This window comes from Pseudochaenichthys georgianus, chromosome 4 (genome assembly GCF_902827115.2).
Source record: "Pseudochaenichthys georgianus chromosome 4, fPseGeo1.2, whole genome shotgun sequence".
In the NCBI taxonomy this organism is placed as follows: domain Eukaryota; kingdom Metazoa; phylum Chordata; class Actinopteri; order Perciformes; family Channichthyidae; genus Pseudochaenichthys; species Pseudochaenichthys georgianus.
The window spans coordinates 9,168,881-9,195,069 of NC_047506.1; the positions used below are offsets into that span (position 1 = coordinate 9,168,881).

The 26,189-nt window shown below is 40.0% G+C and overlaps 2 protein-coding genes and 2 long non-coding RNA genes across 5 annotated transcripts; 3 read left to right on the forward strand and 1 right to left on the reverse strand.

Annotated features, from left to right (window-relative positions):
- Window positions 1-359: 359 nt before the first annotated feature.
- On the forward strand, window positions 360-1,034 carry LOC117445196 (uncharacterized). The gene is made up of 3 exons (XR_004551943.2): window positions 360-495; window positions 711-832; window positions 946-1,034. It is a non-coding gene; the product is annotated as an uncharacterized lncRNA (long non-coding RNA).
- Window positions 1,035-1,082: 48 nt separating this feature from the next.
- LOC117444937 (G2/M phase-specific E3 ubiquitin-protein ligase-like) lies at window positions 1,083-3,804 on the forward strand. Its single transcript, XM_034080323.2, has 7 exons — window positions 1,083-1,255; window positions 1,857-1,912; window positions 2,012-2,049; window positions 2,183-2,247; window positions 2,665-2,748; window positions 2,853-3,142; window positions 3,713-3,804. The coding sequence occupies exons 2-7, from the start codon at window positions 1,873-1,875 to the stop codon at window positions 3,802-3,804; spliced, it is 609 nt and encodes a 202-aa protein (XP_033936214.1). The 5' UTR covers window positions 1,083-1,255; window positions 1,857-1,872.
- Window positions 3,805-3,964: 160 nt separating this feature from the next.
- LOC117444938 (uncharacterized) lies at window positions 3,965-8,533 on the reverse strand. 2 transcript variants are annotated; one of them, XR_004551901.2, is made up of 5 exons: window positions 8,457-8,533; window positions 6,006-6,111; window positions 4,936-5,661; window positions 4,339-4,557; window positions 3,965-4,052 (listed from the first exon to the last, which is right to left on the reverse strand). It is a non-coding gene; the product is annotated as an uncharacterized lncRNA (long non-coding RNA). The 2 variants fall into 2 exon arrangements; XR_004551900.2 differs by lacking the exon at window positions 8,457-8,533 and adding an exon at window positions 6,578-6,848.
- On the forward strand, window positions 7,506-25,999 carry chaf1a (chromatin assembly factor 1, subunit A (p150)). Its single transcript, XM_034080321.1, has 17 exons — window positions 7,506-7,569; window positions 7,703-7,833; window positions 9,064-9,111; window positions 9,316-9,938; window positions 10,345-10,407; window positions 11,230-11,474; window positions 12,335-12,416; window positions 12,522-12,590; window positions 12,792-13,003; window positions 15,321-15,489; window positions 15,788-15,868; window positions 17,262-17,363; window positions 18,197-18,449; window positions 21,229-21,388; window positions 23,772-24,090; window positions 24,233-24,311; window positions 25,132-25,999. Exons 1-17 carry the CDS (start codon window positions 7,520-7,522, stop codon window positions 25,239-25,241), a joined length of 2,796 nt encoding a protein of 931 aa, XP_033936212.1. The 5' UTR covers window positions 7,506-7,519; the 3' UTR covers window positions 25,242-25,999.
- The last annotated feature ends 190 nt before the right edge of the window (window positions 26,000-26,189 follow it).

The window sequence follows — 26,189 nt, forward strand, 5'->3', positions numbered from 1 at the left end:
AATATTAAAACAGCAACACAACATTATTCCCACATTAAAAGACAGTCTGAAGAGGTGTGTTTTGAAGATGGGGGGGTCGGTGCAGTCTGATGTTTAATGGGAGTGAGTTCCAGAGGGAGGGGGCAGCGATGGAGAAAGCTCTGTCCCCCCAGGTTCGGTGCTTGGTTTGTGTGGGGATAGACCTTTATATATACAGTCTATGGGATAGACAGGAGGTTGGCTTCTGATGAGTTAATTGAAAGACCGTCTTTAATACTATTATAATATTTAGGTAGCCGAAAAATATCCACTCTTTTTGACTTAACCTAGCTGTCCTACATTCTATTTCTCCACAGATGTACTGTCCATTCTGTGGTTCCAGCGTGACATCTTCGCATGGCTTTTGTGGTGTCTGTGGCAGAGACATCACATTTCTAAAAGATGTGGCTAACAAAGTCTCTGAGGAGATGCCCACCACTAGTGCACATCTAAGTGCACAGCCTAGCACCAGTGCAGGTAAATAGGTTGTTCGTTTTATTACCAAACAATAAGTATTTATAGAAAACTTGGTTTAAAAGTTCGAATTCTGTTATTATACAAATACATCTCTAAACTATGTGGCTTACCTACTGTTGAATGTGTTATAAGATATTCCTCAGAAGGGATTGAGGATGAGACTCCTATTGAACATAATGAAGAGTAATGAATGTTTTATTCCTGTTTTTTTGTAGCAGGAAGCTCAGCTGTAGAGTCCTTTCAGAAATATAGGGAAATAAAAAAGAGGGAGAGAAAGACCTTTTTTACAAAGGGACGGCATAACTCCAAAAATGAAAAGAAACAGAAATTGGTGAAGGTATGCAACGTTTTCTATTATGAATACATCTGTAATTCAAATCTGCTCACCACACTCTCATATAATGTCCGAAAAAACGTTTTATTCATTTGCATGTTATTGTCTTTTTGCAGATTTCTGTTGGAGTAATGAGGAGGATGGATGGCTGCCTTACACCCGTGAGAGGGAGGTCACTTCCCCTTAATATTGAACCTCAATGGGCATGTGAAGAACTGTTGGCTGCCGCCATAAAAAAGCAGAAAGCCTTTAACCAGGACTTGGAAGATGGTGCCCATGTCTTGTTGTACCCTGATGTGAGGGTGATAACAAATATCCCCGGAACGGACACCCCTTTCACAGTACAGATGTACAAAGAGGCCATTGGAAAGCCCTACCAACGAATTACGTTGTACATCTGTATTCTTGAAGCCGTTGAAAACAGTTGTAAGTGCTTCTGACATATATTCCCCGTTGTTTAAAGCACTAAACGGTATACAATTCAAATGTAAACATAACAGTTGTTCTGTCTATATTTCTTAACACAATTCATTCCACCCATCATTCCTTTCTCTTCGTGGTTGAACTTATGAGGTAAAATGGTCTTTTATGAATAGTGGCAGAAGAAATGGAATTTAAGTATCAACAAAAGCTTCCAAACTTTCCTTCTGTTCAAACTAAATATAAATTCCCTCCTTAAGGATTGTAATTCTAAATTAACCTTTTTTCTCACAACAATGTTGGTTTGTTGTGCCCCAATGTAAATCCTAATGTGAGAGTGAAAAGGACGGTCAACAATATAATGTACATTTCACAAACATTTTGTGTTTCGATTGAATCCTTTCTGATTGATGTCAATCCAATAATTCAGGATTCAAACCAACATTTGATGATAGGTACAGACGTAGGGGGACAATTATTTGTATAGTATTAATCATCTGGAGACAGTCTTGCTGACACCGTGGTCAGTTTGGATCTATCGTGGCATTTATTCTTAATTAAAGTGAATTTATTTTATTTCAGTCTGTCATTTGTGTGTTGTATGCAGGTGTGGGACTTTCCAAATGAACAGAGCACTCCCAGAATGGACAACAGTTTGCCAGGGTAAAATAAAACATTGTCAACATGTTATTTTGTGCCACAAGAAGCAGAATGTTTTAACAGTACAGTAGTTTGAATATATTTTTTGTTTACCTTTATCAGACCTCTCAGCCACCCAGCCACAACCAGCGTCTGATCGGGTAAGACTAATTAAAAATGTAATTATACCATGTAGGTTTGAATTTGTGAACATGAAATCAATAAATACCTTTGTGTGCTAATGACACTGTCATTAGATCAACTGCATCATTATTATTTATTGGGTAAAAATAGGATGGAGCACCAACCCCATTCCAGGAAGAGGTCCAGTCTGCCCCGGGTCAGAACACCTTCTATAGGTAAACGACGTTGACAGTTGCATCGTGACACAGTTGTTTGGTGTGTATTTTTATTTGTACATTTGGTTGTTTATTTGTACATTTGGTTGTTTGCATAGCCTCCAATCACAGTGGGTAGCATTGCCAGGAAGCAGAACAATTATACTTTTCCAAAGGACACCGACAACATCTGACATCTTAGTGAAGACGATACAAAAAACACCCACCAATATTTTTCAAAGATCAGATATTGTTTCTTGCATCCATTTCAAATGTTTACAAGGATTGTGCAGGAGTATGACAAAAGTGCTGTTGTTAGTTTAGAACCCAATGTATTGAAAAAAGAACAGGAAGAGGATCGGCATCCTTTTGTAAATATGACTGACATGCATATATTATGTATTTGAAAGTAATTATTCAACTGTCTTCTCACTGCAGCAACTACACAAATGTGTATGCTCCGATCATTATCGACAGCCAGTCTGAGCCAGAAGAGGAAACGGAGCAAACTGCAGAGGAAAGGTATTAATTGTTACTTTTACCACTTCTTTTTTTTATTCTATACTGTAAATCTTATTACTAGCTTCATCATTTAATATTACAATACATCACTTTGTCTTTCCCAGCACAGAATACCTGACTGCGCCAGACGTTGTTGCAGAACTCTCTGCAAAAATTAAAAATACCTCTTGCAGCATCTTTAATTTGAACCGATCCAGTGTGTGGGATGGAGCAATCCGCGGCTTCAAACGGGCCTCATTCGATCCCTCTCATCAGATGTCAGTTAAGTTCACTGACGATGAGGGACAAACTGAGGATGGAGTGGACACTGGTGGTCCCAAGCGGGAGTTCCTGACCCTCCTAATGGAATGCCTGAGAATGAGAAGAATATTTGATGGTCCACAGGACAGGAAATGTATAGCCTCTTTTGGAACCATAACGAACAACCTTAGCTAGCTGTTATGGCAAACCATTAGAAATGATGCAGTATTTATTTATCATACCTAACTGTCATTACAAATATCATTAATGAAAACAAATGTACACTAGTAAGAACAAGTTTGTCATCTTAGAACAATAAAATGTATTCCTCCTTTCATGACATGGATATAGTTATATACGCTTTAATATCTTGCCACTTTGATTAATGCAACTCCTTACATTAGGTATCATTCATAATTCTTGCTCCCCTCTGCAGCTGATCAAAAATGATTGGGGTAATTAAGTGTAAACACAATGTTTAAGAAGAAGAATAACTTGGATTTATTTACCTTTCAAGAAACCAAAGGACACTTACATTTATGATACTATTTAATGAGAGTAGTAAATCAGTCAGATTTAAATCGAACACCATAGGAGGGAAAGAAGATGTTACAATTATTGAGAATATATATTTTTAATTTGATAAATTACCTGTCTTCCTTCATATGCGAGTTTGACAGCATATTGATTTATGTTTATGGATTATGATTGTTTTCTACCCTAGATATCCAGCGCAGCTACATTGGAGGAACTACATGCATCAATCGACAGAAATTCCAGCTTGTTGCAGACTGCAGGTTGCTTGCAGTACCCTGATGGTACCCTGGTTTTGGACTTTATTGAAAGCTGGGCTTACAATTTACAAATTAGCCATGTTCTTCATAGTTATATAGTTCGCAACACAAGACTCCCAGGTCAAGGGTTGCATTTGACCACTCATTCTTTGAAGGTTCTCAAAGTGTTCCTGGAAGTGGTCGTCTCCACATAGACTGTTGGTCGAGTCCAGAACAAACTGGCCCAAGTCGTCTTGTGGGACTGGGAACCCACAGTCAGTTCGACCGTACCTGGATGTGCAATATGTTCAACAGTTATTATTCACATGTACAAAATTGTTCTTGAAATGTTGTTTTGTTGTTGAACTTCTTTGAAAATTAAAAAAGTTACTGTCACTTAATAGTAGACATTATTTGAGTAATAACTGACTGACTGAGGTGAACAGATTATGACACAATCTTAATTTATAGTAAAAACATTACTTTGGGGAAACTGATTTTTTCTGAGAATTTTAGGCAGTTACTAAAAATAAATCTGAACAAAATTGAGAAATATGTTTAATTGATAGAAACAAACCTTCGTGGCAGGTTGTACATGACATCTGGTTTCCCGGATGGACAACGAGACTGGTTTACAGGTCTGATAATATGCGTGTTCCACTTTTCCCTGCATTCGTCAAGGTCCCTCTGTAGCACACCCATGAAGACAAACCGCACTAGGCATGTGTGCGCATGACTGCCACTGAAGTGATGTTTTTCTCTCAGGTCATTCATGAGATCCATCCAAAATTGAGACCTGAAGAAACAGATTGAAATGAGAGCTGTTTTTTTTATACATTGATGATTTCCATGTAAAGGGATTCAAAATAAATATAACAAATAACAGTAAACCTGTGGTATCAAATAGTCATATTTATAAGAACTGTATTAAGGAACAGAGATAAAGGGGTAATCTGTGTTTTAACTGATGATTCCGATCAATTAAATTAAAAGGAAATCAGCAACCACACTAGGCATACCATGTCAGGCTGTGCCTGTGGTGCAGAGTTTAGTTGGGAAATAATTATTGTAGGAGATCGGAACTAATACACTGAAAATATAATTACATTACTTTTTATAGATATACTATGTTCACTGTCAAGGATGTAAAAAAGAAAAGAAAGAAGCACCACACCTCTGTTTTCTGAAGTACGACCACCAGCTTTCAATTCTTTGATTTGCTGTTGAAGAGCCATACATGTGACTGGCAGCCCCAGGAAAATGGTCAGTGTGTCTTGATCTTAAAGCACACTGGATGGCTGCCATTGTGCCGTTTTCAGTGCCGCAGTCTGTACGCAGCCTCATAGGTATGACTCCATGCTCTGTGACACAACGTATGTAATTTTGAGCAATGGTCATTGTTTGTTGCTCCACACTTCAACCACAATACTTTTCTGGAGTAGCCATCAATACATCCGCTGATGGCCAAACCATAGGGCTTTAGCTTATCATAGCCATCAACATGCCAGACGTGGTTGGGTCCTTCAGAGCTGTATGTTCTTCGTACAAATCGCCTATTACTGCGAAGTTGAACTCCAGAGGGGTCAAGCTCTCTCATCAAGTTCATGACCTCATCCCTTTTTACAGTAAGGGAGTGCTTTTGCCGCAATGTCTGACACATCGAGCGGTAACCGTAATGCTGACCAGGTCCATTTAACTCCTCTTGAATGGCAGCACGAACATTAGCCAGAGGGGAGTAGTTTTTTTTCCTTGATAATGAAAGACTTTTAATTTACTCTTTAAAGTACCAGACTCATTTTTACATTGTGGGTAGTTTCCAGAAAATCAAAAATGTCATCGTAGCTGAAGCCATCATGAAAGTATTTACGAATGAGGTCCTCTTCTGTGGGGCTGTCAGATGCTGATTGTAAAAATAAAAAAATAAAACAAGGAGAAAAAGAAGAAAACATCATGTCATGGCTCACTGTCTCAAAATCTGATTCTAAATGTATAATGTTCTCTATAAAGATATAACTAATACACAATTATGAATGTATAATATAAGCTGTTTTGTGTATTTAATCATGCGTTGGTCTACAATTTAATGATGGCTTCTACATATTTCACATAAACAGCCAATGAGAAAATGTGTCCTTCATGCTGAGAACTAGTGTATGCATCTGCAATTAGTATTCTAAACAGAGTAGTGTGTTGAATCCTTATGTCTTGCATTTGAAACAGATACAATACAAAAAGTGAACTTACTGTTGTGTTCAACTTCTGCCAAAAACTGTACATTTTTGCCACAGGAGCCACAGAACAATTGAACTGTCCCCAGATGTTGGCCACAGAAAGGACAAAACATGGCAGCCTGAAAAGACATACATTGATGTAGTAAATCCATTTAATCAAGTCAATCAAAAACACATAGTCTAAATAGTGGTTAGCTAAATAAATAGAAAGATACATCATGTTCACTGTTGAATCTGTGTTTTGTCTCTCTCTTTGAATGTCTTCTCTATATTTGTTCTTGAGCATGTCTGCACACTACTCTCCCGTCATTACTTTGTCCCTCTTCACATTTTTTGTCTCCTCTCTCTCTCCTCTCTCTCTCCTCTCCTCTCTCTCTCTCTCTCTCTCTCTCTCTCTCTCTCTCTCTCTCTCTCTCTCTCTCTCTCTCTCTCTCTCTCTCTCTCTATTCAATTAAATAGCTGTATTAGCATGAGCATAGTTACAGGCAATTGCTAAAGCTCTGTATAGTTGCAACATCTATACACAAATACATACATATAAACAAACTGCTAAGAATTCCAATGTCCTTTTTCCGCGGTACTCACTATGGCCCGTGTTATTTGCCTTTGCCTTCCTTCGCTTTATCTTCTCTTCACGTGAAGCTCTCCTCAGCTGGTGTAGTAGTTAGGCACGCTAACGCTAGCTATATAAATATGACGGACCGCAGTGCAGAATCGCTGTATAGTTTAAATCTCCTAACAATGTTGTCCATTTTAGACATAGGCTTATTATATGTACAGCCCTTAATAACATCCATTTTCTGCCGTTTTCGTTGTGATCGCTAAATTCCCCTTGTTTATAATAATCACTGGTCCTTCAGCAGGATACTGTAGTGATTCAAAGTGTGATTTTAGCAAACGAGTGCTTTTGTTTTGAAATCACTTCCGTGAGTTTCGCCCCGCCCCTCGCTCCAATGACCATTTGACCATTTAGTAAGGTAAAAAGCAAAAACGCCTCTCATACGCTCTTCCGTTTACGTGTTTAATAAAGAAAAACAATTGGACGGTAGATACACGGATTACAGGAGTTTCATAACGAAATATAACCCTAATTCGTGATGAGACCGGTTGATTGAAAGTGTACCCAAAATCGTACTACTTTCTTTCATTATATTTTCTCACAACATGGCAACCTTCTGTAAATCAAGCTCCCCAGCCAATCACAAAGCCCAAGACATCAGCCAGAAGGCGTGGCCTTCCAGATTTAGTTGCCATCTCTCGTTTTCCAGCACAGGGTGTCCCGAACAGGGTGGAGATAGTATATTTTCTTAGAAAACACAAGACGTAAGACACAATGAGCCAATATAATTATACCTTTCTGTGGCCATAAAGTTCCAACTATTTTAGTTATAATGTTTTTAGAAATGTCCCAAAGCGCTTCATTTCACAAAACACCCACGTAAACGCACAACGCAGTTGTACAAAACAAGCGCCTCATCGGGGGATCAGTAACCTGGCTTTGACCAATCAGCTATGGTGATTGATGCAATGACACACTCCCGCCAATTCCGACTTGGGAGCGCGAGGCAGGCAGTGGGGTAAACTAAGGGACTGTGTGGAAGATGCGGAAAGAGAATGCGTTATGTTTTATGTGAATAAATTAGAAATACATGTCGTTTAGATAGCAGTATAGTATTTGATTTGTTGTTGGTTGCATTCTCGGTTTTTTAGGCTACCTGTACCGTTGTTTTTTTACGGAGAATTCATAAACGAGTGGAACACCGGCTTAGTGGTTGGGATGTTGGCGGCGGAAACTCCATCTGTGGACGGACATCTGGCAGCATCGACTCCCCGCAGAAGAGGTACAACGTTAACGCTTTCTATTAATTAAGTTGTAGGCAGTTGAAACATTTTGCCGCAATGAACAATCTACATTTATAATACGGTCACAATGCAGTTCTGCAGGTTAGCGTCCCCAAACAGAGGAAAAACATAAATATGTGTTGCTTAAGGTTAGGTTTGTCGTTGGTTAACGTTTTCCTGCCGATAAAGGTTAACTAACGATGGTGACAATGTTACAAGGCAGACGTTAACTGATATAAACATCTGCCAACTTGCCAAACATTAAAGCTAGCTATGTAAAGCTAGCTTGCTGCTCAGCATTACAAATGTTAACTTGTGACATCAATTCGTCAACATTAACGTCAAAGTAATGACAACGTTGGTTAGGCCTCATACCAACATTGTTTAAATTCACCCTACTATTCGGGCTCGAGCGTGTTTCTGAGTGACTGTTACCGTTTCTCTGCTAGGTCATAGAGGTGCCTAACTGTAGCCAGTTTTGTGAGGTTAGCAGACAAGCTAGTCTCATTAGCAATTTTGATTTGGTCAAACTCATATGAAAGCTGTTTTCAAAAGTGTCACTCCAGAGCGGCTACGTTCTTGCTTGCTTTCACATACCCAAAGTTATTGGGAATATACTTACGTTAATGTTACAATGCGAAGTTTTCAGCATTGTGGTCAGGCGTGCACCTTTGCCTGACAGCCCTATGAAAGAGTTCCTGCTCTGCGGACCCGACTGGGCCTGAAACACAGACTAATAATATACCGGTTGGCGGGAGAGCAAACCAAACACAACCACTAAATTCAATGCAACACTGTAACGTTTGGACGCCAACGTTGCAAAGGAATTCAATGCAACAATTTCTAAAAGTAATACTTTTAAGACGTGTGGTATTGGATTGACTATCACATCAATACATGGTGGTTCGATTGTGTAAACCCAAAGTACATTAGCGTCACCGGCATCTTGTTAATACAGCAGTAAACTAATGTGACGTTGCTCTTCACAATTTAATTTGTCAGGAGTGGGTCCTAGGTGTTTTTTAAAGATTGTAATTCAAAAGAGTTTCATATTTAAACGTTGTATTTAAAGTTGGAATCATTCTTAGTCAACATTGTGTTTTTACATTCTGCAAAAATCCCATCAGTTCCACAGTTGTCAAAATGAACACATCAAGGTTGATCATGTTGAAGTGAAGATGTGGTGCCAATTATTATTTTCTAATGTGCTATTTGTTTTCCTTTTTCAGGCATGGATTGTAAGTCGAGTAAAAATGCCAACAAAAAACTTATCCAAGGTAAATTCAACTTCATATTTAACACTATTTCAATGTTATTTAATTTAATAATAAATATAATGATAGCTTTTGGTTGCATAGTTGTACTGTCAATGTATTGACTGTTAAATAACTTCTGCACATTTTTTCATCTGTATTATTCCCCAGTTTTGTATATATAAAATGTAGTCATGCGATTTTTTTTATAAATTATTCTGCCTGCAGCTCGTCTCCCATTCAAGCGCATGAACCCTGAACCTAAAGAGAACCAACCACCTAAACGCCCCTGTGCACATACCTGCCCCAAACCAGGAGACTCCGACAGGGAGAATGAGAATGAATCTTCTGCGCTCTCTGCACACTGTGGACCGCCCTTGGTTAACGGCCGCGGGCCCCTTGATGGCTTCCTGAGCCGAAGGCGCCCTGCGCCGGCGGATGAGAACATGATTATAGATCTGACCGCAGACAACGCCCTGTCTCCCATTAAGCGCCTTGTTTCACCTGCTACCACCTCACCCCGCCTCCCAGCGAAAGACAAGCATCTGGGAAAAGATAAAACTACATTGTCTGAGAAATTCAGCTATCCTAAAACACACACTTTAGACTGCACAGTTGTCGAGACAGATGAGGAGGAAGAAGACGAAGAGATGGAGGAAGAAGAAGATGCTGATCTGACAGCTTCAGTTTCACAGATTGACACAACGCAGTATTCTGAAAGTGAGCCAGAGGAGCAGGAGGAGTCGGGAAACATGTCCATGCTGTCAGCTTCGTCCGCCAGCGGCACATCCGAAAGCTCACCAGAGAAGTCCAAGACTGATGACCCTACATCCACTTCTACACCCAGCACAGTATGTACATCTACCATTGCTGTATCTGCATACAAATAAATGACTTATCACCAGGTTCAGAATGGTAAAAAGAGCTTTGATGAAAGTTTTTTTTAATATGTTATCATAAAGACACAAAACAATTGCTTTATCAGTTAATGTTTTAGATTTTTGTCGCTGTTATAATAACAATAGAAACTGGCTTGATTGAAAAAGTAAAACATCTGTTAATTCAGACAAATGCCTTCAGATTTATTATAGATTAATACACAAGAATATTTATTAAATACCAACCGTATGAGAGTTCAAAGTATAGTACAATAATTGTCAGCATGCAAATTAATTATTGACAAGGCTGGTTGATATTGTGTCAAACACATTTTACAATCATTATAAGCGTTTTTTGTTTTTGTTTCTAACCTCATAGGAGCCAAAGACGAACCCCAAGATACCATCAGATCAGAAAAATATCAGAAGGCGCTCGTTGAAGGTGGGTCTTTCTCAGTATAGAGTGCCACAGTGACGCCTCCTAAAACCCGGAAGTAAGTTAGCATTTGACCACTTCCGGTTCCCTCGTCTCAGAGTCAATGCAATTTCTCCATAGGGTTTTGAAAAATAGCTGGAAATAAGGTCTGTGGTTGACACACATTTAAGAGACGGATCAGGTTTTGTTCTATGACATTAAATACATCAGCAGTGACCCCACTGGTGATTTTTGAAAAGTTTACGTGTCTGAAAAACGATGGTTGTTAACAAGTGGCTGAATAGGACTACAGAAGTTGTCCAGGCCGTTGTACGTCATTACGCCGAATATGTAAACACTCCCGCTAAGTTTGCTTTTCCCCGCGTTCTGCTTGAAAGCAAGTACCTGCCTAACTGTTAAAACAAACTCTTCAACTTGTACAATTTTAATCTGTATTTTTTAATATGGATCTTAAGTTGGCGTGACGTTAAAGCGGCGACCCTGCTGTAGTTCGTTTATAGCATAACGTTAGCATTTTGCTTCTGGCGAATAGATTTATGATTCGGAAATTATAAAAGTAGGGTAGACATGTGGATATTATCCGGCTGAACAAAACGTGATCTGTCTCTTAAATGTGTGTCAACCACAGACCTTATTTCCAGCTATTTTCCAAAATCCTATGGAGAAATTGCATTGCGTTTTTGTCGAAGGAACCGGAAGGAGTTTACTTACGGGTTTTAGGATGCGTCACTGTGGCACTCTATACGCTGCAAGTTGGGGTTTGTTTATACACAACCTGATTTCTTAAACCTGTAGGAGAGAAAAACTGACTGAACTTTTTAATTTTAGAAAGTCCAAGAACAGGAGGAGAGGCATCTGCTGCGGCAGGAGAAGGACCGCCAAAGGGAAGAGGCTAAAGCTGCAAAAGAGAAAAAGAAAGAAGAAGCTCGTCGTCTGAAGGAAGAGCGAGAAAAGGAAAAACGGGAGAGAAAAGAAAAAGATGAGCAAGAGAAACGAGAGAAAAAAGAGAAGGAGGAAAAAGAAAAAGCTGACAAGTTAAAAGCAAAAGAGGATCTACGGAAATCCAAGCAAGAGTGAGAGTTGCATTGTCCCTGTTACTCAAGTGTTATACATGTGGCATGATATCAGATACATGTTATAAATCAGGGTGTCCGCGGGGTCTTAAAAAGTATTCAAAGTTGATCAGATAAGATGGTACTTTATTGATCCCAATTTGGGAAATGTTTGTTACAGCAGCATAAGAAGACAAGGCAATGTACAATACCATAACAATTCAAAGACTAGAAATAATCAAGAAAGTACAAAATATACATGTTGACTTTAACAAGGTATTATATATATATATATATATATATATATACATAAATAAATATATGACGGAAGGAATATTAAATATTGCACAGATTATATACTGATAAATCAATTTTAGCGAAAATTAAGGCTACTAAACGGCATTTTCCAAGGTATTACATTTTGTAGCTTGTTTTCAATAAGTATATAAATTGTCCAAAGAGGTTGTATTCTACAGTCTGCCTGAATGTAATCATTGCGTAGGTGTGTAGTGTGATTCTGTGTAGTTTATTTATGGCATCCCGTTGGATTTGACATCATCTGAACAGGACATTGCACGCTCACTTCCTGATAGCGCGCGAAGGTCCGTTTACGCCGGTGGTTAAACAACATCGTTATGGGGAAATGCAAGTTTGCGTCCAAATGGTTGGAAGATAAGGAGGAGGGACAATCAATACTGTATATAGTAAAGTGTGTCGCCAATGTAACCGGTTAAAACTCTAAGTGGCGATGAGGTCTTAAAATGTATGGCAAGGGTCTTAAAAAAGGTCTTACATTTGACTTCAGGATTCCTGCATATACCCTGTAAATGCAATAACAAATATTTCTCTCATCTAAAAAGTGAACTTTGAATTTGGTTTAGGGCAAAGCTTGAAGAGAAAAGGAAGAAAGAAGAAGAGAAGCAAATGAAAGAAGAAGAGAAAAGGTTAAAAGAAGAGAAGGATGTAAGTAAATGTGGAAATGGGTTTGTTGATGCAAAAAGTAGAAGCTGCAACATCGTGTGTTCCAGATTTAAGACGGAGCTGTTTACTGAATCTTTTTGTTTCCAGCGTGTCAAAGCGGGGAAAGCAGAAATCACACGTTTTCTGCAGAAATCCAAAATTCAACAAGCTCCAAAGGTTAGTAGATATAACAGAATGTATGTATTTGTTAATGTATTGCTTGATAAAACTCAAGTGCTCAGTGAAGCTGAATCAGCATTTTCTTATCAGGTGTAATGTTTGAGTTGCAACACTGATCCTTTATATACCCCTGTTTAACTAAGATGGTACACCGCTTGAACAAACACAAGTAATCAAACTGCATCTCTGCTATTTTAGACACTTGCAGCTACGTGTGGGAAGTTTGCTCCATTTGAGATTAAAGAACACATGGCTCTGGCACCGCTTTGCCGGGTTCAGTGTGAGGAGTCTGTTCTGGAGGAACTGGACCGGTGTTTGTTGAAACCTGCTGATAACCTGAAGGGACTGAAAGACTGGATCAGGGACGGGCCCCGCAGCTCAGGACCCACCAAACCTAGAATGCCACTAAGGTGAGACTGGGAACAGAACAGTGGTTATCCATGTTTGTGCACAGTTTGCCTCATGTCCAGCCACCTCTACATTTATTGCAGATACTTCTGTCATTCTTTGCTTTTGTGGTGTTGACTAGGGGTGTAACGGTACACGTACCCGTACCGAAATTATTCGGTACACGTGTGTACCGAACGAATATAACGTTAAACGTAAAAAATTGAGAACGTGAACAACTTCTTGGAAGTAATCTCAGGTGCTGCGTCGCAGCATTCAGAGTAATTTGCTCACATTGGATTCCACACGTCATAGAGCGACCAAGTCATTTCATTGGACGAGAGGCATACTATGAGAGCTGGTCAGAGGGATGTGTTCAAATGTAGTCAGTAATTTGAGGAACTGTCGAAATGTCGAATGCAGATAAAGTTGAGCTCGAAAATCCTCCAGCATCATTGAAGTCTCCGGTTTGGGAACATTTTGGTTTCGCAGTTACGTACAAGGATGACGGACAAAGACAGGTGGACCGAACCAAAGCTGTTTGTCAGCATTGTTCAACTAAAATTGGTTACGCGGCTGGCAATACATCAAACTTGCACACTCATTTGAAAAGGCATCACCCGAACGTGAATATCACCGGTACCAAAAGACTAAAGTGCAAACCCAACTCCCACTAGCATTTAAGCCTCCACCACTCGCAAAAAGTTCAGACCGAGCCAAAGCTATTACAAATGCCAAATATCCTTATGTTGCCATGTTAGCAAAGCGCTACCTGGCTGTGTCTGCTACCTCTGTCCCTAGTGAGAGGGTGTTCTCCACAGCTGGAGACATTGTTAGTGCCAGCAGATCTGCCCTTTCGGCAAGCAATGTGGACAAGTACATTTTTCTTTAAAAAAACATGAAAATACAATGACAGGCAAGTCATAATGTAAAACTGGCTGCTTAGGTACTAGTACAGTACAGTTCAAATACAGATTATTTCAGTTCATCGAAAAGCTGCACCTTAATGTTTATTTTATTATATTTTGTATTTATTTGAGTGAATATTCACAGTTTAATAATAATTAAAAACACAAAACTAATAGTTTATGTTTTGTGAGTAGGCTACTAGTACAGTAAAGTTCAAATACAGATTATTTCAGTTCATCGAAATGCTGCACCTTAATGTTTATTTTATTATATTTTGTATTTATTTGAGTGAATACATTATTCACAGTTTAATAATAATTTTTTAAAAATGTTATGTTTTGTGATAATTTTTTCTGCTGTACCGAAAACGTACCGAACCGAACCGTGACCGAAAAACCGAGGTACGTACCGAACCGAAATTGTTGTGAACCGTTACACCCCTAGTGTTGACACATGATAGTTTTATAACCACTATAAAATGCCAGTATGGGTTAAAGGTCACCTATCATGCTATTTCTAGGCAACAGATCACCCATTTTAGCCATGCCTCATATCCCTCCATTTCACTTCCTGTTTCAAAAGTGCTGATTTGGGGAATAAAGCTTAAAAAAATAAAAAGGAGGGGGCTGAGCTCATGTGGGACCCTGCAGTTACTGTCTAAACTAAATACTGCTGTGATGAAAAATCATATCATGGATTATCAAGGATTATTTCTGAAACAGTCTGGAGCTCAAAGGCTTTCTCTCTTGCCGGTTATACCACAAGGTGAGTTCCTTTTTATGTCCTGCTTCTTCACACACATGCTCTCCAGTACAGGTTAGCTCGGAGTGTTAGCGATGCTAATGTAAACACCGACCATATTACGTCCAAAACAGTCGGGCATTGTTTCTGATAGCAACGTTTCTGATAAGGCCGTGGGTGTAAAGCCAGCCTACATTTCCGATATTACGTCATATCGGATGCAAATCTGGATCAGCTCCGTTGTAGCCCCGTTATTAGAGATTTGGGTACGGAGGAAAAGAGGGTTTTATTTTCTGACGCTGTGTGAGTTCCCCGACACACCGGGGACACATATTTATGTATAAAATACATCAAAAAGTGCATTTTGCATGATAGGTCCCCTTTAAATAAAAATTACAAGCTTAAGTTGTTATGCATTTGTTCAGTTTCATATTTTTATTTTGTGCTAGTACATGCTTTAATGTTGGAAAAGCATTTTATTTTCTCACACGACCTGTGCTTTGGGATTATAACATTTGAAGACGATTCACATGTATGAAAACCTATATAAGACACTACAAAAAAGGAAAGAACATGGTAGTACAAAATAGTTCATGATTGTTGGATAAATGTTACATTTGTGCTCCCTGGTTCATGCATTGCCTTCCTGAAGCTTTATGGTTAACAGGTTAATGTCTTCTGATTCCTCAGCGATTGTTTACCAGTAGAAGAGACTAAACCAGATGGTGTGCCAGATCGTGACCGTTATGGACCCATGAAGCTGCTGCAGTTCCATGCAAACCACCGTCCAGCGTACTGGGGCACCTGGAGTAAAAAGAGTGAAAACATCTCGCCTCGCTGCCCCCTTAGACAAGACAAGGTACAATTATTTGGCAAAATCTGTTCGGTTTTTGTTAACACCACAAGTAAGAGATCCCATGTGTAATAAACATAACTTACCTTTTTAGGGTAGATCAATGACATTACATCTGAATACAATTAAAATCATAATACTTTATTATTTCTGGGGGATATTGGGTAAATGTAAGGAAAAGGACTGTATTAACTGAAAACCACAATACATACCCATTCTTTTCCATGATTCCCCCCCCCCCCCCAAAATGTCGACTACAATTTAGAATTGCTTTGATGATGATCGGTGTGTTCTGTCTCTGCAGGGTTTGTTGGACTATGAAGTGGACAGTGATGACGAATGGGAGGAAGAGGAACCGGGAGAATCCCTGTCACATAGTGAAGGGGTGAGTTTCATTACAGGGTAAAACCCATGCACATTCCTTTTTATTTAAACATGTATTAGGGGTCCTTTTTATTACCTTCAATAAAAACATATATCCAATAGGGCTGTACCTGAAGATCCGAATATTCGTTCGTTGGAGTACTATTCGGGTTTCAATTTCGTTTTCCCACCGTTTTTTTTCTCTAATTGATTGAAATCTCCAATATGAACGTAAGAGCTTGTGCCTCTTCGGTGGGTGCCAACACTTAACCATAAACGTTATTGTTTACTTTCTCCGTCTTTATATGTAGAGATTACTTTTCTCCGTTAAACTCCTTCAGGTTGTTTCCAAAGCAACAACAACTTCCTGTCAACAGCGCTACCTCTCCTTCAAAATAAAAGCATGTCCATAAATAGGAAGCCAAGCCAAATTACACTTGAGACATATACAACTGCAATGAAAGTAACAAACACAATGAGCAATAACTAAACACAATAACTTCAAGCTATCCGCTAGAAATGTATCCAGTTAAATACTCACATTTAAGACAATAGTTTTTTGTATTACACGTTTTCTGAAATAGCATGTTTAAATATGCAAATGGACCATTATCTAATTAAATATGCAAATATTTTAACACATTTCAGGAACACAATTCTGAACATTGGATAAAGCCAGGTTCCATCTTGAGATTTTAATTTCCAGCGGAAAGCTAACCAGGAAGTGTTTTAGCACACCACGTGACGCATCTGAACGAATCACATTGTCAGAAATTGACACCAGCCAATGAGATTTCGTTTCTTGGTTTAAGACCCCTTTGTACTTTCACGATTGGTTGCTGATACAAAGGAAAGGACCATATTTGGATTAGATTGTGCAGGAGAGACTGAGCTTTCGAACGGTACCTCTGATTACATGGTGCAAACAGCAGTCGTGGTACTTTGTTACGTTAGAATGCTAACTTTTGGTGAAATCTACAGACGCAAACTATAGTAAAATAAACACCTAAATGTATATTTTGTACGTTTTCCTTTTGAAAGCCTGAAAGAAAACATGTTATGGAATCAAAATAGCACAAAATCGCAAAATTGACCAGTGCAGGAAAAACGATGTTTTCGCCTGCCGTGTCTCGCCTCAAAACGAATAACACCAAGTAAATACATGAAATTAATTGTGAATAATCAAATCATATGTTTAAGGATTGTTGGAATGCTTATTTAAATGAACTGGCAACAAACGACATCTTTATAATCTGAACTTGTGGAACAAAGCGCACAGTCAAGATATTCACTGTTCGACTTCACGGCAGGGAACATGTGGCCAAGGAGAAGATGATCATTCTCAAAGCGTTTATCCTGTATTTAAAGGGTTCATTTGACCGTTTTTTAAAATTTGAATTGTTGATCTTTTTCAGGAAGAGGAAGGAGGTGAAGGAGGTGACGATGATAGCGATGATGACGGCTTCTTTGTTCCTCATGGGTACCTTTCAGAGGACGAGTGTGCTCTAGAGGAAGAGGTATGAAGAGAGCTGCTATGTTTTTTGTTTTTCATACATCTAATTATTCTTTTCTTAATCTGACATGTGAGCATTCATTTGATTTAGCTGTTTTTTAGTTTCTGCTTCCTATTTGCACCATTATTAATAGGGATGGTCCGATCGATCGGCCGTGAGTCGGTGCTCTAAAAGTGCCGATCGCATGACGTAAAATGATGTCGTAAAATACATTACACTTTTCTCTGTCCGTGGCAAAACAAGCTCGCCAAAATGGCTTCACCAGTCTGGCAGTATTTTAAGGTGTCCGAAAAGGACAATAAAATAGTGGTATGTAACGTGTGTGAAGCAGAAATCCTGCAGCTCCACCCGCTGTGACGGGCCGGTGAGCGGAGCAAAACACACACTAAGAGTTAGACCTAACACACTTAGCCATTTTATCTACCTCTAGAACAAGCTAACTAGTTATAAATATATTTATTCTTCACTGTCGGGTCACTCATTACTGGATCAGCGAGCTGCATGAGATACTGACAGGCTGTCAGGAGAGAGAGAGAGAGAGAGAGGAAAAGAGAGCGCTTCCGCTCATTTCTCCCGTGTATTTATCCAAAGTTAATGTAAACTTGAATAATGTACTTCATTTTAATGTAATAATGATGTTGGTTGTTGTTTGTGGAAGCACCAGTGAATGAGCCCCATTAACTGAGTTTTAAACATCACTTTAAATGGAAGATCCCCATAGGCCCCGCCCACTTGATCGGATCAGCGATCGGAATCGGCCGACACTGATTCCGGTATCGGCCCCAAAATTGGCGATCGGAGCATCCCTAATTGTTAAAATACATTGAACCTTGTAGGAGGGTGGCGACTTGGAGAAGCAGAAAATACGTCAGAAAGTGAAAGCAAAGGAGTGGGACGAGCTGATGTCCACCAAGAAGAAGATGAAGGTGCTGGACCCCGTGGTGAGGGGCTGCCTCTGGGAGGGAGCAGGACCTGAACTGCAGCTCTTCAAGCCTTATGCTCTTTGTCTGGTGGAGCCTTTACCAAAGGTAGACACCAGCCCCGGCCAAGAGGAGCTTTCACTGAGGAAGAGCCAGAGAGAAGAACAATGTAAGTGTGTATGACCACATTCTCTTTGCCTTTGTGGGGAACAGCTGTTCTTTGTGTGACTTGATCAGTGCACATCCTGCATCTCTGACACATCACACACACACCATCTGAAGTGGCACAATCCGCACAGGTGACATCAATAACCGTTATGATGGCTTTATTTTGGCGAGCAATAGAGTGCCACAGTGACGCGTCCTAAAACCCGGAAGTAAACTCCTTCCGGTTCCTTTGTCAAAAACGCAATGCAATTTTTCCATAGTATTTTGGAAAATAGCTGGAAATAAGGTCTGTGGTTGACACATTTAAGAGACGGATCACGTTTTGTTCAGCCGGATAATATCCACATGTCTACCCTACTTTTATAATTTTCGAATCATAAATCTATTCGCCAGAAGCAAAATGCTAACGTTATGCTATAAACGAACTACAGCAGGGTCGCTGCTTCAACGTCACGCCAACTTAAGATCCATATTCAAACATACAGATTCTAAATGGTACAAGTTGAAGAGTTTGTTTTAACAGTTTGCAGGAGGCAGGTACTTGCTTTCAAGCAGAACGCGGGGAAAAAACAAACTTAGCGGGAGTGTTTACGTATTCGGCGTAATGACGTACAACGGCCTGGACAACTTCTGTAGTCCTATTCAGCCACTTGTTAACAACCATCGTTTTTCAGACACGTCACATCTTCAAAAATCACCAGTGGGGTCACTGCTGATGTATTTAATGTCATAGAACAAAACGTGATATGTCTCTTACCTTATTTCCAGCTATTTTCTCAAATGCTATGCAGAAATTGCATTGCTTTTTGTCGAAGGAACTGGAAGTGGTAAAATGCTAACTTACTTCCGGGTTTTAAGACGCGTCACTGTGGCACTCTATTTCCAGGGCTCTATTATTGTTCACTTCATGGAATATAGCCTTTATTTATGATATCATTAAAACCATATATTTTCAGCCTTGAGATGCCAAAATGGCTTCTGTGAAAAGGGTCTATGGAAGCTCACATAGTATAAAAAAAACTATTTGGCACAGCCCTAGTATTTTGAGTATGTTTGGCTATGTCTTATGTATAGTTTGCTTGTCTTAATATGGGCATGTGGGCTCAAATGACATGGCACCTTACTGTAATTCCCTTAGAAAAACTGTATTATTGTGCCCATAAATTAAACAATGTGTATTGCCATATTGTTTAATGCTAGACTTGTGTTTGATACAGTAGTTACCATCAGATACAAGCATTGTAGTTGAAACTTACCTTTTCATTTCACACTTGCACACTTGCTGCAGAATATTGGAAAAAACTGTTTTTTCCCCCCCACAAACCATCCTTTCTTGAACTTTAATGCTATACAATTGGTATTTTTTTAACTATATTTAACCGGATGAAGGATTTTAGTCACGGACGTCTGGATCTTAAGTTATCAGAGCAACAAGCTGAGCTAGCTCGGTTAGCAGCGCCGAACTGTCCTGGAGAAACACATGAAACTACTTTATTCAGTGTTTTTACCTTTAATCACATGGTCCGTTTGCTTTGGAGATTTGATTGTGATTGGTGGTTTGCTGTGCATGTCACTGCATGTCAAGTTTTCCCTTTGTAGCAAGCAGCAAAATAATTGTAACATGACGTGTTTGCGTTAATTTGTCTATTTAATACTCTTTTTTTTTTTAATCACACGTCCACACGATGTGAATATCGCGCATGCGCATATCGTGATTATCGTCACGACACGATATATCGTGCAGCCCTACTATCAGTACATAATTATAACGAGCCTTAATGGCCAGTTTATTTACATCAGCTGGTTAAACCTTGGCCATTACATTTTGGTTGAAATTGTGAACCTGTTTAAATATTAGGGCTGTCAAGTTAACGCGTTGATAACGCGTCAACGCAAAAAAAAAAATAACGCCACTAATTATTTTAACTCGATTAACGCATGTGTATTTTTTGTCCTCGGCCGCCCCGTAGTTTCAGAGCGCATCGAGTTTAAAATACCATCTACAAGCTGATGCTGCTGACAGCCCCGCTCCTGCCGCCCGCTTGTGGCAGACCACACTTCCACGCTCACCAGCAGGCACCGACTGGCTATTGGGAGGACCGGGAGGGTGTGTGTATGTGTGGCGCGAGCAGTGGGACATTGTACGAAAAGTCAGCACACTCAGCACGGATAGTGCACAACATGATTGCAGCGTCCAGGCAGCTCCCGTTCGAGCATATGCCTTGAGTTGCACATAGCTCCAACAAACGATCCATCACACACACACACACACACACACACACACACACACACACACACACACACACACACACACACACACACACACACACACACACACACACACACACACACACACACACCATTTGTATGAGAGAGGTTCCAGGTTGAATTGAGGCGACTATTTGTAATGTTCAGGTTGTTGTGTTTAATATTCATGACAATATTTGTTATTGTTCAAATTATATTAAACATTAGTATAAAGCATATTTGTCCACTCATATGTTGATAAGAGTATTAAAAACTTGAAAAATATTCCTCTACGGTACATTTAGAACAGATCAAAATGTGCGATTAATCGCGATTTAACTATGGACAATCATGCGATTAATCGCGATTAAATATTTGAATCGACTGACAGCCCTAATAAATATGTATGTTTATTCTGAAGCAATCAAAATGTGTTCCTGTAGAATGTTGTATACCTTTACAGGTTTTAACAGTACATATCTTTAGGGCTAATGACACATTCTAAAGATCTATAATGCTCTCTTCTCCTGCAGTACTCAGTCGGCTGCTGCCTCTGCTGCACGGCAACACCAACAGCAGCAAGGTGATCATCAGTGAGTTCCAGGAGTTTTGTCGTCAGCCGACCACCTCCTCATCCTCATCGCCCCCCGAACTGTCCAGCCCTCAGAGTCAGGCAGAAAACATCCCCACCAGGTAAAACAACCATATTAAGTGATAACGCGGGGTTACTGCGGAGCGCATGAAGCAGACCCTTCACGCGATAGCGGAGCGAACAGGTAAAGGAGGGGTCGTTGTCCACTAGTTGATCGATCGCGGATGGCGTCGTGATCGAGTGAAAAAACTAAACTTACATGAAACTTCCGTTGGGTTGCTTTAAAGTCCAGCTTCAGTTTAAGATTCACCCTGTAATAGAAACATGTGATGGAGCATTACTACCCTGACTCAGATGGTTCACCAAACCATCTAAAGCTCCATTAGAAGCCATTTGGAAAGGGCAGGCACTTTCAGAAGCACTTGGCAGGTGATTGGATCAATCTGTCTATCACCTTCTATCATGGGCTACTTCTGATTGATTAACAATGGCTGGTACATGTGGAGCACAGCACTTCTGATTGATTAACAATGGCTGGTACATGTGGAGCACAGCACTTCTGATTGGTGTGGATGACTGACACACAAGAAGACAAAAACAATTTATAAAAAAAAAATGTTAAAAAAATCGCAGGCTTTGCGATTTGATAATCGCATCATTTAAAATCGCGATTTCGATTTAAAATCGATTAATCGTTCAGCCCTGCTCGCGGATGGATGTATGTATATGTAAACCTAAATGGGTCTCGAAATATACTTTGGCGGACGTTAATATACCTGTAAAGTCTATGTGTGGGAAACCCTGGTACATATGTTTATTTACATTATATTAATTCTAGTGTCAAATATGTAAAGAATCTTCTTTCTGAAGCTTAAGGTAGCACGCTGTCCACTTGCAACCTTTGGTATACTATTTTCATTATAATTCTGAATTCTTCTGAACATTTCCAATGGGTACCAAACGGCGTGTACATCACCAAGTTTGTGAAGAGGTGTACTGATTAGGGATCGACCAATATGGCTTTTTCAAGGCCGATACCGATTATTAGTAATCAAGGAGACCGATAACCGATATACATTTGCAGTAAAATCAGAAAATCTTGGTGTCAAAATGTAGAATAACACAAACTCCAACGCAACTTCTTTGAAATGCATTTAAGCATATATTATGTTTAATGAACTTTTAAACATCTTACAACTGGTTTACTCTCTGTGCCCTTTTCTTTTAGTGCAGCCATCTGCAATGAGTTAAAAAAGAGAGACAGAGAGTTAAAAGTGGGGCTGCAGGCTGACATGCTTAACTAACAATAATGCTTAATTTATTATATCAAAACAATGCCGCATAATGCTAGCATAACATCCCAATAAGCTGCTAGCAACTGCAAAACACTAGTGCTAGCTAATGTTTTGCAAACTATTAAAAGTGAGGCTATTACAGTAGACCTAACGTTAGTCTAGTAGCCTTACTTCTAATATGTTGCTAAACATTTGCTAGATACATGTTGGCTAGCTAATGAGCTTCACATATCAACCTGAAAAACGGTGAGGCTCCACTCGCAGCCCCCCTCCCCTCCTCCGCACCACAGTACTCCGCTGCGAGACGCTGCACACACCCCCAACTCTGACTGACTTCCCGCGTCCCTGTGTAACTTGGAAACTGATAGAATTGGATCATAAGATCGTGGTGTTTTTGCAACTTCAGCATAGGGGATTGGGATGTTTATTGAACTTCGGCTTTCAACTGATTTACCTTCCAAACACATGTATGGCTCTGCCGCTCAGCGCTGCTCGCCTCTGTCTGTGTCTGCGTCCTTTCGCACCTGCCTGTAATCTGAGAAGGTCCCGCCTCTCTGGCTGGCTCCCGCCCGGAAAATCTTCAGTGTTGATTGACACTTCAGTAATAGCCTATCAGATAGCGCTATGGGCGGGACATTGCTCGTGTACAGAGAGTGGTGACTGCAGCCAGAGAAACGGCCGCATCAGCCAAAGTTTTATCGGCAATTTGATTTTTTTTTAAAAAAGGCCGATGCCGATAATCGGTCAAATGATGAATATCGGCCCCCGATAATCGGGCCCACTTCGGTACCGCTAGTAAATTGTCAACGGGGGAGGGTTACTTATCAGACCAGCCCACCTCGGTACCGCTAGTAAATACCGCTAGTAAATTGTCAACGGGGTGGGGGGGGGGCTAGAGCTAGTGACTTATCCGACCGGCCCACTTCAGTACCGGCCCATCAGGATTCGTCCTGAACGTCCCGATGGCCACTCCGCCACTGCTCTATTTACAATATTAACTGTAAAGGAGAACTAAACGTAATCTACAAAATGGTGCAGTTTACATTTTAAGAGCTAATACTATTTTTCTTTTAAAAGACAGTAAAGTATTTGGCTATTCATTTAAAAAGCTACAACATTCACTGCATCTCATTTGAAAATACATCTTTCACCTTTATATCTAATGAGTTTTCTTTCCCTCTTTCATCAGAATACAGGTGAAGCGCCTGATGAAGAGCAACGCTGCTTATGAGAAGCGCTCCACCTACAGACGCTGCTGGTACGTCCAGGCGGAGGTCCTGACCCGCTTCGGCCAGGATGCTCTTCCTGTGCCCTGCCAATGGACCTACCTCACCACAGGGGCTCGAGAAGAGTCCCGTGAAGAACCACAGGCTGCCACCGGCTCTCAGGGAAACTCCCCCACAACCCCACAGAACTCCTCGTCCACATCATCATCCTCCAACAAAAGGAAAAGCACAGGCAGCATGTCAATCACCAAGTTCATGAAGAAATGTGCTGACCCTGAGCAGGTAGAGAAAAGCTCTCACATTGATGTTTAACTGCAGCATTTAATTGAATCCTCTTTAAGATCATCAACTCAAATACATGCTTATCCCACCCTGAGGGTATCCTACCAGTGTCTCAAGTGTTCTTGTATCATTGGGATTTCAGGCAATAGAGGCAGATGGTTTTCAAGCCGACACTGAGGAAGATGACGAAGAAGATTGTGTCATCGTGTCCACAAAGACTGGTGAGTTACACAGAACCTATATTAAACTGTTATTGGGAACTGTAGTTGTTTACTATAAGGTTCAGATTTAATTTAAAGGTCACCTATCATGCTATTTCTAGGCAATAGCATAGGTCTCAGATATAAAAAAAACATGTCTATGAAGTGTTTTGCTCAAAATACCAAACAGATCTCCCATTCTAGCCATGCCTCATATCCCTCTATTTCAAAAGTGCTGATTTTATGTATAAAGGTTTTTAAAATAAAAAATTGATTAATAAAAAAGGAGGGGGCTGAGCTCATGTGGGACCCGGCAGCTACTGTCTAAACTAAATACTGCGGTGATGAAACGCCATATCATGGATTATTTCTGAAACAGTATGGAGCTCAAAGGCTTTCTCTCTTGCCGGTTATACCACAAGGTGAGTTCCTTTTTATTTCCTGCTTCTTCTCACACATGTGAGGTTCACTGCGTATTTTAGGCACCTTCTTCATTCATTTACAAATGCCTGCAAACTTTTGATTAGATTTGCAACATTTAGTCGATGGAATAAAAAAATACTTGTCAACTCAGTTTGTATCATAAATACACCCCTGTAAAGTTTCGTTTTTGCATCTTGCAGTGTTGCGACTCAATCACGTCGACAAAATCTTTCCTGACGGAAATATAAACACTTCTTCTGTGGTTCTCACTACAGTTGGTGAATAGTTACAAAGTGAAGAACAATACAGCATTGCTGTCACCACTCGCAATTAATGTTGGTTTCATTCTTCAGCTTTAAATGGATGTACATGTTATTTATTATCGAAAGGAAATCTCATTATATTTATCTCTCTGTAGCCCCGACCAGAAAGTCCTCCAATGAGGGAGACTGTGTGATGGAGGTCACTCCCTCCGACACAGCGGCCCTCCCGGTGTCCAGCGCGGCTCCAACCCTCTCCACGGCCTGAGGACAGGAGGCGGCTCCGTCAACAACGCTCCCTCCCTGATTAATGTCTCCTTCCTGGTTCTGAACGCTTCTGTGTCCAAGACAGAATCAAGTCTTCAAGCAACATGAAGCAGCACACTTTGGTGCAGGCAACCCGCTCAGGTGGCTTCTGCTCAATATTATGAGTTCCTTTCACCTTGTTTTTTTCTGTGAGTCAGGAGTGGTCTCGCCTGTAAGATGTAGTTGTGCATAACATCAGAAGTTTCTGACTTGATTATTGAGGGCAGTTTGTCTAATGTTCATTAAGTGTGTCTGATTGATTTTTGCATGGAAGTTTCAGTCCTGCATGTTCGGCTCGCGTTAGCAACAACAGGTTGTTGAGCAGAGGGAGGAAGAGCAGAACAGAAATGCCCAATGTTCATGAGGAAGAATCCAAGAAATCAAAAACAACATTCTTTACGGTTCCTGAAATGTTGAATTAACGTTATCTGATATCTTCTAGTCTAAATGTGTACATATATATATAGTTTACCAGAAATAAGGATTGGGAAATGAGAGGCTGAAGTTCAATCTGTACATTTCCCTTCAATTTAAATTGGTGCATTTATTCTGCAATTTCTAACTCTGACAACTCTCTGGAGTAGTTGCTAGATCTGTACTCTGTTAGGTCCAGTGTCACAATGTTTTATAAATATGTATTTTCTGTGTTTTTTTTCCAAGAATACTTGAACAGGATAAGTTCATTAAACATGAATAAAAGTACTGCACTTTTATATTCCATTAATTCAATGCCACTTCTTGATGCGATCAGTAACCTGATGCCTAGCACAGTAACCATTCACTAACTCAGTTAGCGTTTCTGATCAGGGTCATGATTTGGATGAGCCCTTGTTTTAAAAGCTGACTGATGTCCATGGAGGAATGAATATGTTCAATCTTTTTACAAACCTCTGTCCTGATTATTACTTAA